Source organism: Penicillium atrosanguineum, assembly GCF_028827265.1.
Source record: "Penicillium atrosanguineum strain IBT 20685 chromosome Unknown utg000002l_segment0_segment0, whole genome shotgun sequence".
NCBI classification, from domain to species: domain Eukaryota; kingdom Fungi; phylum Ascomycota; class Eurotiomycetes; order Eurotiales; family Aspergillaceae; genus Penicillium; species Penicillium atrosanguineum.
Genome location: NW_026623134.1, coordinates 2,876,540 through 2,888,948, shown reverse-complemented (window position 1 = coordinate 2,888,948; position 12,409 = coordinate 2,876,540). Strand labels below are relative to the sequence as shown.

Here is a 12,409-nt window from a genome sequence, read left to right as displayed (position 1 = left end):
TGCTTGATGTGGTACCCAGCAGGGCGATGGACCTGGAAAAGCAGCACCTACCACATCAGACTTAAGTTCATTCCGCAACATATGGCATGATTGCAGATTCCTTTCGCAGGAAGCGGTCGAATCCGTTACTTCCCATTTATGACCCGCTCGCCTGTTCTTACCCGGCTTATTCCTGAAACCCGAAAAGGAACTTACAGATTACCAAGAGGAGTTTGGTTCTGATCAGGCGAATCTAGATGCCATTGGTAATGTAACAGAGATCTCGATGCACGTGGGAGTTCATCCGATCATCGAGCCGTTAGGGAATCCTGCGGCTCGTTTTCCCGGGTCTGCAGGAAGCCTGGAATGAACATTTTGTGCCCTAGCAATTCCCCCGATTCGCTGACACGAAAATTGGAGAAGGGCTAGCTGCATGAAAAAGGCTAGAGATGTGAATATCATAGCATCTAATATCGCGCTAGGCACGTGGAACGGAAGCATGGGCGGATTGCCGATGATGATTGGCGAATTGAGCGTCGGAGGTCAGCCGGGTCGGAGGATGTGATTGGGCAATAGGGGCGATTTGGAGATCCACCACGCCCCACGTATCTCCAGGCACGAAAGATGCTTAGCTCCGCCAGGTCAACATCTCCTACGAATCGCGATTCTTCTTTTAATAAAACTCCATACACTGACCGACGCGGGCGAACATTCGATGCAGATAGGGACTTTGCCGACTTCCCGGTTCTGAGCCCTACTCCGCACCGGCTGCCCGGGTTCCTGCAAGCCGTTCAATACCCAGCCTATTACGATCAACTGGCCCAGCATGTGCCCGAAATATGTATCCCTCATTTGCTTGTCCGCACATAAGATGACATGCCATGCGTGGAAAGCTGACGGACGACGCTAGCAAGGAGACGCTGGCGGGTGCCCCGGCGCGCAGCTATAAAGCACATTCCTCGGTCGTCTAGGGTAATGATTCTCGCATTCCCATCGCGAAGCTCTTTCCTCCTTCAGCGTCAACTCAATCATGAAGGCCAATACCATTCTGCCCATCTTGGGTCTCTCTGGTAGTGCTTTGGGCGCTGCTGTCGCCCGTAGCACCCAGGAGCCCTGGGGTTACAAGTCGGGTTCCAAGGAGTCCATTGCCAACCTGAAGGATAAGATTGAGAATGTTGTCTGGATCCTACTGGAGAACCGTGGATTCGACAACATCCTGGGTGGTGTCCACAAGGAAGGCCTTGACAACGTTGTCAACAACGGCCCCTTCTGGAACCCCCAGCTCGTCAACGAGACAGATAGCAAGAAGTGGTACAGTGTCTTCAAGGACTTCGACTCTGTCCTTCACGACCCTGACCACTCTGTGACGGGTAACAACTTTGAGTTCTACGGAACTTATCACCCCGATAGCAAAGCTATCGCCGATGGCACCCTGAAGCCTGATCTCAAGGGCTTCGTTGAGCGCCAGATGGCCGTCTACCCTGCCATCTCCGCCCAGCGTGCCACCGAGGAGGTCATGGGATACTACTCCGAGAGCGAGATCCCTACTCTCGTGGACCTGGTTGACGAGTTCACCACCTTCAACTACTGGCACTCGTGTATCCCTGGTGTAAGTTGCTCTCGAGAGACCAAATATAACATATATTTTGAAACTAACAACGATTATATAGCCCACCAACCCCAACCGTCTCTGTGCCGTTTCCGGTACCTCAGATGGCCATGGTGAGAACGACAACGACTTTGATGTTTCCGCCATCGACGCTTCAAGCATCTTCGAGGTTGCTTCCTCTAAGGGTATCTCGTGGCGCAACTACGACGGCACCAACGGCGACTTCTTGCCTGATTCCATGTTCTTCAACTGGACCGCTAAGAACGCCCAGGCCAACGTCGTTCCCCTCGAGAACTTCTACCAGGATGCCTACCTCGGCCTCCTGCCCCAGCTCTCTTACATCAACCCCTCCTGTTGTGGCGAGAACACCAACTCTATGCACCCCTCCGGCAACGTCTCTTTCGGCCAGGTTCTGGTCAAGCAGGTGTATGAGGCCCTCCGCGCCAGCCCTCAGTGGGAGAAGACTCTCCTCGTTCTGACCTACGATGAGACCGGTGGTTTCTTCGACCACGTCCAGCCCCCTCTTGCTGTCCGTCCTGACAACAAGTCTTACACTGAGACTGCCCCCGATGGAAAAAACTACACTCTTAACTTCGACCGTCTCGGTGGCCGTATGCCTACCTGGTTGATCTCTCCCTACGCTCCCCCGGGCCACGTTGAGAACTACGGTGTCAACCCCGTTACTGGCAAGTCTGAGTCTTACAGTGCTACCTCCGTTCTGAAGACTCTGGGCTACCTGTGGGATCTTGAGGATGCCACCCCTCGTGTCTCGCACTCGCCTGCCTTTGATCACCTTATTGGTCCTAGGGCTCGTGCTTCCGCCCCTATGACCCTGGCTGTTCCCCACGTCTTCCCTGATGCTGTTTGAGCGTTGGGAGGGTGAATTGTCTTTGGTTTCATTGATATAGAGTGGTTTTATGTCATGACTGAGGGTTTGAAGGTTGTTATACGAAAACGCTGTGATATGATAAGATATATAATGTCAAATTCGCACAATTGATGTAGAGAATTCTGCTTGAATCTTTTTTAAAATTCTATAACTTGTAGTAGTTAGAATACAGGCCTTGTCTTCCAAGGTATTTTTCTCCTTGAATACGACTCTCGAATCTCTCAGCGCAAATGTATGAAGACCACTCCGAACTTTCAATCAACCTTGATGTAGCTATAGGGCTACGCAGTTTCTTCTTTTGATGTTTGCCAAGATCATACACTTGAATTATTTGGCCCACGTTAATTTCCCATATGTTGTTGGTGCCCTTTGTAATAGACAATTGAAGCGGTATGCGTTTGCAAGAACATATTACCGACCGCCTCAGGTCTATCCCGGTCAGGTGACTACCTACGATGTATTATAGTCACAGTTTGCTCTACAAGATTTCCTTTCTCTTCAACATCACTTAACATTCATCATCATCATCATCATCATCTATCTTGCTCTAACATTTCATTGAACGTGTCGATATCCTGAGTCCATTAAGCCCTAATACTCCAAGGGCATCTGACACTATTCCAGCATGACTTTAACCAACACCAAGGAGGACCATAAAATTCCTTAGTCTGATTCAGGAAGAATTCAATCATCTCAGGTACATTATCTGAGATATGAATGACAGAGCGTGGAAGTATTTTAACGTCTAGCAGGCAAAAGGCGGCGGCAACATGTCGTCCAGCGGGTTTGCCTCGCGGGCCTAATCCGCTGGGGATCGCAACCAGGCCGCGCAATCATTCAGCCACGCTGGCTACTCTGGAGGCCATGGAGCTGCTGGGAGTAAGGCCAGCTCGGGATAGAGTCACTCCAATACTGGTTCAGGGGGAAAGAAGTAGGGGGATGTTGTTGATGGCCTGAGGCCAGCATGTTTGGCCGGATGATGGCATTGGACCGGAGGGTATTGGATGTAATCGCAGTTTATTCTTCCGGGGGGTTTTCTTCGCCAATCTTATTTTCCCCTAACGTACCTCATATCTTCTTTCTATATTCACGTTCAGTATTACACGCTCCTTGAAAATTGTCAACTTTAAAGCCTTTGATACAGTAACTTCAGGCTCTCTATCTATCTGGGTGGGGCTTTAGAGGGGTCACACGGGCTCCTAACAAAGTGGTGTTCTTCATCTGGTGTTCTTCATCTGAGTCTTACAGATCCTCAACAGGACTAGAGGGGTTATAACGAAGACAGACTATTCTCTGGTCAACAAATTCATCTGGCTTCCAGGATGGATGCCTTGCTAGCCTACCAGTCATAAGGGATCGTAGCCATATCAAGAAAGATATTTACTTCTAAGTGAAATGCTATTTATTAGAACAAAGAAAGTGAAATTCATGATATCTATTTCTCCGCGTTTTGTAGAAGGGCGCGGCTGTCCTCGGCCGTTCTTGACTGCGGGTCAACATTAGCAGCCCTATCGACATCTTCGCCGTCGTCATTACTACCCTCACTGACCACAGAATCAAGATCGAAATCATCACCCAGAACAAAATCATCGGCTCCCAACCGATTATAGTTATTGCCTCGGTGCCACACAATGACACCGACTGTTACGCCGGCCAAAAAGAGGACACCCAGCCCAGTACCCAGTAAAGCCCATGCAGTCTTCGACAAACGTTGAGATTCAACAGGATTCACGTACTCCCACGCCACGTCGCCCGTGGGTTGGAACATTGAATTGTTCACGCCATAAAGGTCAGAAGCAAAAGATATTTCCCTAGTGCCCAGATTGACGACTTCGGTCGATCGAATCACATTTCCGTTACGATCCATGGCGTCGGCCCATATATACTGGTAGTCAGGCCACCCAATCGTCAACTTCGTCTCAAACCCGGTCCGCCGGGATGTCGCCAGCACTTGGCTCTCGTCCAGCTTCTCGGTTTCCGCTCCCCGGACAACCCAACCCGCCACCTCAGTCGCACCATTCCAGCTGACATAGACCACCATTTCATCCTCAAAGCTCAGCTTTGGCGCAATAACGGGGTCCCACCATGGCGTCGCGGACCAATCCATCTTGTATGCGCGGTAGTTGTCAAGCGCGTCGGGGATTTCGACACTGTGCCACGGGGAAAATTGTACGTTCATGATGGTCTCGCCAGTCGAAGTATGTTCCGTGAATGACGGGCACCGGCCCCAGCCTATGAATACGTTGCCGATGTCTCCCGGGGCAGGCGAGAGGACTTGAATGCTTCCTTGGCTCTGGGCCTGAAGGTCTGCCGGATGGCGGAATTCGCGCAGGAGCTGGACCGTCGGCGGCGAGACAGTATCGTCAATGGCGATGTGAAGACCACGCGAGCAGTCCCAGCTGCATTCACCGTGTGAAGTGACCTTGGCGTGGTTATCAAAGAAGGTGATCTGCATCTCGTCGGTTCCGGGGACGAAACGGGCGTGATGTTGCCAGGCCATTGTCAGCAAAGGTTGGACGGGATCGACCCCTTCAGGAGGAGGCAGTTCGACAAAATCGTTCTTATTGCCGCCCAATGTCCATATGACATCGCCAGTTTTCCCATCGATGAGGAGAATGGAGTGGAGGTGGCGGATGGAGATTAGATAGTTGCCTGCTTTAGTCTAGATGCAAGGGTCAGAACGTGTCTCCTCTTTCTTGTGTGTAATACTCTCTTACCTTCTCGATGCTGTTCAAATGAAAGGCATCCCAACCAGCACCGCTCGGCTCGTGTGAGTCCATAGGATTGAGATGATCGATGGCTCGCCAGTGGAAAAGTACCTCGTTTGTCTCCAACTCAATCTCCTGGAAAGCGGCATCCAGAATCTCAAATTTGTTGGGCAAACCCCATGTTTCATTGAAATCAGACCCACGCGCAATCATGTCGTTGACACCCGTGACCAAGGCCGTTCCGTTTCCAGTAAATGCAAATTCATGAAGGTCACTGTGAACTTTCATATTCTGTGCCCAGACTTTGTATACCAAACGATAGGTGTCGTCATAGACAAGCCCATAGCCGTCTCCAATCCCGTTGGACTTGTACCCCTCCCAGAAGGTCAAATACTTCTTGCTGAAATTCTCCTGAATGCGGGTGCCAAATACATTCTCGAAGGATCGATTCATGAAGACCGCACTCAAGTCGTTGGCGTCGAGAATCAGTGGGGATGCGAGCGGCGAGGTTGAGTTACCGTCATGTCGGAGGAATACATGGGAGCCCGTGTCCGATATGGCCGATCGATTCCATATATTGACTTGCAGGAGAGGTGCGAATTCGCTGCTCGAGTGGAATTCTAGATGAGGACGGTGGCCTAGATCTCCATTATTGTATGGTTCGTATTCGGTCGACACGAAATCCCCATGAACTGCCCAGGCGAGCGCAGCAATGCAAGTGCAAATGATAGCAGGGCCAACCATTCTGCCCTTATCAGTCAGTGCAAGGGTCGCCGCAATATTTCACAGCTTGCCCCCAGATGTTGGTCGCGTTCAACGGCATTGTCAAGAAGAGAGTTGGAGATTCAGCCACCTCACGCGTGTTTTTACCTAGAGGATTGAAAAGCCCCCGTTCATCTTTGGCTCTAGAGGAGCACATAGCCAATTCGTAGCCAATTATTTTAGACGCCAAGAGGCTTGCGCATGCGTCGTCAGGGGCCGGCGTCATGTCCACGAGTTTCTCTTAGCGGAGCGGGAAATTGTGGGTTAGACCCACTGCGAAGAAAGGAATCCCGCTCGTAACGCGTGAAGGCTTCCTAATTTGGTACCTAGCTGCCCGAGCGACCATAGAAATTATTACGATATGGCTTACTACTATACGGGGCCTACGTCTCCCATAGTCGTTGGATATCTAATAATACAATCTGCTAAAAGCCGGGATCGGAAATGTAACCATTGAAGGCTGCTGATTGTGGGGATTTGGCTCGGCGGATCCACTCGTACTCGTTCCTAGGTTCCTTACCCATCTTGCGGAAATCCCCGACCAGAAGAGGAAAACTTGCACATGCATGGCATGAAAGAGAGATTATATATAAAGGTGGTGGCCTATGTAAGAAGCCAAGATGGAAGGAATTATGTTTACTCATGAAAAGTTTCAAACAGATGACAAGAAATTCCGAGAGATAACGAGACATTTGGGCGGACGCGTCAGTCCCAATATGGTTAGACTCTCGCACATCCACTGCTTGTACTGTATTCGTATGCTATACGTCTCAGCCACTTGATGAACTGTACGGAAAAAAGCTTGTCCCGAATCTAAATTGACAAGCGCCAATGCGGGTTGAGGGTATCTTTTCCATCTCTCTGAAGCAGTCAGGTGGCTTTCAAGGGATTTCTAATCGACACTAGGCCATCCTCTCGATTTGCTCGTGTCTTTGATACGTATCTTGCCCTGATTCTCCATCGACAGGCTCTGAGATTCGCCGGAGTCTGAATTCACGATCTCCAATGTTCCGGCCAACAGGATCCAAGCAACATAGAATAACAATCGTAGGTAGTATTATATCTAAGTTTGTTGCGATCAGATCCGCCTTTTAAAAATGAGAGTACCTTGACTGTCATTTATAGATCTCATAGTTTTGTGGTTGAAGACTTATTTAAGGAGGCCCTACCAAAGCAGGACTTTGCCATGTAGGCTTGGCAGATGGGCGGGGAGTCGAATCCCAGGTCTCCTATGCTGGGCTATAATCATGCCTGGGGTGGGAGGAAGATACCCCACTCAACCGCGCCTGAGAAGATCTCAGGGATTGTACCAGAAGCTATATTTTTGAATTAACGGATCGTTACATCCATTTACAAGCTAATTCAGGGGCGTGAAGGGGTGTTCCCCCTGTTATCGTTTTACCCGTTGGTTCCTGCTTGCCCGCGCATGAACATTGCAACAACTACAACTTCTGTCGCCTCGGTATTTTCTACAAGCAGTATGGACCCTCTCAGGATCAAGCCCATAATTTCTCAAAAGTAGGCCAGGTATCTTCATGTCCCAACTTCTCAAACGATACATTTGGTCTGAATGGCAGGCCCCTGAGGAACAGCAGCTTTCCGTACCGCTTCGTCACGAAGACCTTGAGAAATACCGTGGCCTCCTTAAACTTTGGGTGAATTTGCCCTGCTTGCCCTGCTTTTCTTATAGACAAAATGTTTGAAGTTCAGGATGTGTGTTTCGGCCAATGAGTGTACTGATTGGCAGAACACCACCGCCCTTGCGAAGCGTAAGACGCGGTCTGTGGCCTGACAAATCGGGCGACAGCCTGAAGTTCTCCACATCCAACCTTCATCATCTGTTCCCGTAGCAAGCATGCATAGAATGACGCCAGCGACCCCGACTAATCCTGCGGGCTCAGCCCGGACCGCACAAGATGCCTGGAGGGACCTTGCTGAGCAAGCTGCTACAGGACGGAGTTGCTCACGAACTCCAACTCACAGTCTTCTACATCCACCATGTCTTGACACCACTCCTAGCAACACGGCTGTCCAGCGTGGTCGACGTACGATCAACGTGGATACGTACAAAGATGAAATTATTGAACTCCTTGCGCGAAAGCTGAGTTTGCGACAGATCAGCCGCGCTCTGAAACAAAAGCATGATGTCAACATCTCGGGAATCACAATCCAGCGGCGTTTACAAATATGGGAAATTCCCTGGCGACAACGTGCACCACAAGGAGTTTCCGATAGGCCGGATCTGATTGCGCGTGTCAAAGTACTTCTCACTGAATTTGAAGGGAAATACTCTACAAAAGAGATCCTAGACACGCTGTCTAATGAAGGATTCCCTATATCCGATCGTACGCTGCGAAAAATTCGCACTGGTCTCGGCATTAGGCTTCGGGTTGATGACCCTGAGAAGTTAGGCTCGGAATTCACTACCCTGAAAACGAGACATACACCACCCCAGAAGATCATCCGTCCAATGAAAGAAGCGTATCTATCTCAAATTCGTGACATCAACACCCACTACATCCTGCACACATCGCTCACCTTTGCCCGCGCTCCTCCTCCATTCAATTCTTACGCCGCCAAGATTTGTGATTCTGCAAACCAAGGATTGCCTTATATGGTCACCATAGATATGACGCAGAAAACTCCCGATGGCAATGATTTTGTTCTCGGCTATGCCTACCTGTCTCCATTCCGGGGACACCTTGTGTCTTACGCGCCGACTGTCGAACTGACTCTTTTTGTGCATCCTGATTATCAATATCGCTCAATTGGGTCGAATTTACTCAAGTTCTTGCTAGATCGTGTTAAGAAAGGATCAGTGAATCACAAGTGTGAGGAAGAACCGCACCAGGGTATTGATGCCCCTGCACGGGTTCGAAACGTTATCGCTGTCATGGCAGTGGATCCGGAGGGCAAAGACGAAGGTGAAGCTCTGAGGCGTTGGTACATCAAACGTGGCTTTGAGGAATGTGGTCGATTGAAAGAGGTGGGTTACAAAAGAGGACACTGGTAAGTCGCTCAACAATTCCTACGGTCATGGCAAACCGTACTGACGATCAAAGGATTGACACTGTTTACCTACAATACTCTGTGCCTGAAGCAGACGCCTTACCTCAGGTTGAAACAGCCCCTTCAGAGACTGTCTAGAAGCACTCTTGATTGCTACATGATTTTATAAAAGAGATAGACAAAATCTTTGAGCTATTAATTCCCATACGAACCCTTCGAAGTAGAGACGAACAGTCAGAGACACCGGAAGAGCCCATTCAGAACCATGAGCCGAATCGAATCCCGGACACAATGGACGGGCCATATTTCCATGTCGCCCAGACGGCAGTTCCGAAGGTTGGAACGGCTACCAAACTGAACCTGATCATAGCCGCTGTGAGCTTTGGCTGCACGAAGCTCTGCACCATGGCTTGGAACTTTTCAGGCTCGTTTCGATCTGGGTACTCATCCTTTGGAATCGGCACACCCAGGAACGGACAGATCTTTTCCCAGTCGAGGCCATCTTTGAGCTGAATCAGACACATGCGATCGGCGGGAATGATATCTTTCACTTCTTTCATACTAGAAAACATTGTCAGCCTCATCTGTCAGGCCTATTTCAGTGGCTTACTCACTACTCGATATACCACCTCTGCAGCATTCTTTCATTGTCCGGATCGCCGGGCATTGTCCCGCCGGCAATTGCACGATAAATGACCTGATTGAGGGCAAAGAACTGGTACAGAAACGAGTCGAAGTACTTTAGGATCGAGACTGGGAAACGGTCGGCGAGGGCCACGACTTCGGCGGCTGTGTTGTTGACAGAAATTGCCCATCTTTCAGGTGACCTCTCAGTGAGGATGAATTTGACATTCGGATCTTGGACATATGCTCGGATCATATCCATTCCCGCATAAGCCGGGATCTCGATTAGACACTTCCGCAGTTGTCAGAATGTATCCTCCTTAATCACCAATGAGAATTGTAAGGAAATGGCAACTCACGTCATACTCTCCCAACCAGTTATCGAAATCGGCTTTCGAGTATCTCTTCCCTCCAGAAAGCCGATTGGTTTCAGCGATGATTCCTTCTTTGAATGTCCTCATGTGGGGAACGCCGCCAATGGCGCAACATTCGTACATGTGGTACGGCTTGTAGCCTAGAATCTGCATCGCCTTATACAGACCGAGGGTACCTGAGCTAAAAAAGATAATTTCAATGATTAGTTTGACTTTTTGACCTAGAAATGTTTTCCAGTCTTACCGACTAGGACTCGCAACGATCACTTTCATCTTCTTGACTTCTCCCAGTACGGGCATTTGATCGATACCCCGCGACATATTGGCGCGTTTTCTTACGACGAGGAAACAACAACGTAGTTTTCCCCCTTATCGTGCGGCAAAGGTTACGGAAAAGCTCCTCCCCTTAAATACTGGCAAAGTGGATCTAACGCTAGGTTACACGAGCGGCTGAAGCTAGCCACTCAGCCTCGACTCAGCCCTAGAGGTGCGAGCTGTACCATCGGCTTTCGGCTATTGGTTGAATGAACCACTAGATCACAAAAGTTAAACTTCGTGTTCTGGGCCTGAGCAGATCGTACATCGTGGCACCAATGCCTTAAAGCGGTCAATCTTTGAACGGCCCAAACGCATTTTAATTGGCTCGGGGTAGTATCGCTCCAAAATCGGACAATTAAGTGTCTTACATTAGGCTTTTTGGATCGCATCCTGAACTCTCGTTCCCACGCTCGACCTGAGACAACACAAGGCTGACAAGATTGGAATCTCATTCCTCCCGAGCGACGCCGTTCAGACGAAAAACATTCATATCCTCCACATCACGAATGCTTTGCATTTTCTAGTCGACTGAGAATGAATGCAGCGCCCTTCTTTGGTTGCTTTAAGTGAGCTGGTTTGATTTTGCTACCAGTGGAGACCTTCTGTGGGAACAGACAGAATGCGTCTTGGAAAGATTCAGCACAAAAGTAAACATCCCTAGACCGGAACGAGAGTCATTTTGAGGATAGCTCGATTTCAGATTTTCAAAGCCATCGGACTTTTGGCTTCCTGGAAGTAGTATTTCGAGTATGGCTTTGGTGTCCTTGTACACGGCAAAGAATGTACTTGCACGTCTCTTGGAAGAAGAAATCCTGGAAGCTGATGGGATTCCTAGCGCTGGCTTGATGGTGGTTTAATTTGATCGAAGATTGGAGGGAATGGCTCAATAGCGTAGTCTTGCAGCCCTTGTTCTGCTTCTTCGGCGGCATCACAATCCTCACCATTCCACACGAAATTTATAAGAATGATATCGGTTCGAAGAAGCTCCCAGGGTTGTTCCAAGCTTCTCGGAGACAAATGGGTGCGGAAGAATTTGCCTTTGCATATTACAGTAATCTCTGCTGTTTTCTCCTTTCGATTTAACAAAAATCTTTCAGCGACCGAGGAGAACCTTCAGCGAGAAAGTCTTTAGATAGGTCTCCCCGGTGATATTTCTGAATGTAAGCGAAGAGTCGGGAAGGCAACGAGGGGAATAATGAGTGTGTGCTTCGAAGTATAGTTAGGCACTATTGTCAACGCTAGGGCACGTCGGCATATCGCAGAATGACAAGGTGGCGGTGAGATTCGCGCCCGATCATTTATACACGACGTCACTATGTGGCCTCTCGCTGAAAATAGCTGAGGAAGTCCCTCTTAGGTCTCTCCTTTTCGCTACAACAGGAAAGGAGAGAATTCTCAACACGCCCTCCATGAGCGCGACGAATACCTGGGCACCGAATGTGGGTGGGGCGCCCCATTGTACCAGTCACACTTTCTACTCTCCACTCTCCTCAATGAGAAAGACACACAATTCTAACTCTGATCAACAATTTAAAGGATTTTGAAGAACTTGAAGTAAGCAGTTGCAAGATCAAGAGGCTGTCCATATATCCCAAGATCCTCAAGGTGCTGTTGCTTTTCAGGTGGTATAGATGTGAGGTTCATCATGCAGGACAAGCACATGTGAGGCAGAGTGTACGTTTCTTGCAGGCTTGGAACTCTCTCTATTCTGGACCAGTTCAGACTGGAAAAGGCCAGCAGAAGTCTCACAGGGAAACGGAGCAGGAAGAAAGACCGGTCCTCGCACTGGCCTCTGGGGGAAAGTCGGAAGTGGAGCTTCCCCGCGCATTCCTGCGTAGATTTTCCGGGGGCCGAGGCTGAGGACTCAATCACAAGTACTGATGATGCCCGAGCTGGGCATGCCCCAACGCTCTCAACGCTCTATAGACTTTTTTCTCCCAAGATATCTACAATGATTCGTTCGAGAGACATATGGAGATCTCGCGGTGCCTCCCTGCTTGTTGTCGTGGAGTGACGATCATGACTTCACATGCTCTGACCGCGGCCGGCGGCTCTATACTCGCACGGCCTTAAAAGTATATAAAGATTGCGATCCTAAGTATCCATAAGGATCTAGTGCGAATACGATTTGGAGCTT

General features: G+C 49.4%; 4 protein-coding genes across 4 annotated transcripts; 2 read left to right on the top strand and 2 right to left on the bottom strand.

Moving 5' to 3' along the window:
• Positions 1-1,009: 1,009 nt before the first annotated feature.
• N7443_002880 (putative phosphatidylglycerol specific phospholipase C) lies at positions 1,010-2,456 on the top strand (the record flags this gene model as incomplete). The annotated part of the gene is made up of 2 exons (XM_056882936.1): positions 1,010-1,588; positions 1,650-2,456. 2 exons carry the CDS (start codon positions 1,010-1,012, stop codon positions 2,454-2,456), a joined length of 1,386 nt encoding a protein of 461 aa, XP_056744777.1.
• A 1,456-nt stretch (positions 2,457-3,912) lies between these two features.
• N7443_002879 (uncharacterized protein) lies at positions 3,913-5,929 on the bottom strand (the record flags this gene model as incomplete). The annotated part of the gene is made up of 2 exons (XM_056882935.1): positions 3,913-5,139; positions 5,195-5,929. 2 exons carry the CDS (start codon positions 5,927-5,929, stop codon positions 3,913-3,915), a joined length of 1,962 nt encoding a protein of 653 aa, XP_056744776.1.
• A 1,873-nt stretch (positions 5,930-7,802) lies between these two features.
• On the top strand, positions 7,803-9,094 carry N7443_002878 (uncharacterized protein; the record flags this gene model as incomplete). The annotated part of the gene is made up of 2 exons (XM_056882934.1): positions 7,803-8,956; positions 9,010-9,094. The coding sequence occupies 2 exons, from the start codon at positions 7,803-7,805 to the stop codon at positions 9,092-9,094; spliced, it is 1,239 nt and encodes a 412-aa protein (XP_056744775.1).
• A 119-nt stretch (positions 9,095-9,213) lies between these two features.
• Positions 9,214-10,275, bottom strand: N7443_002877 (sulfotransferase family protein; the record flags this gene model as incomplete). Its single annotated transcript, XM_056882933.1, has 4 exons — positions 9,214-9,517; positions 9,571-9,872; positions 9,940-10,135; positions 10,199-10,275. The coding sequence occupies 4 exons, from the start codon at positions 10,273-10,275 to the stop codon at positions 9,214-9,216; spliced, it is 879 nt and encodes a 292-aa protein (XP_056744774.1).
• Positions 10,276-12,409: the final 2,134 nt, after the last annotated feature.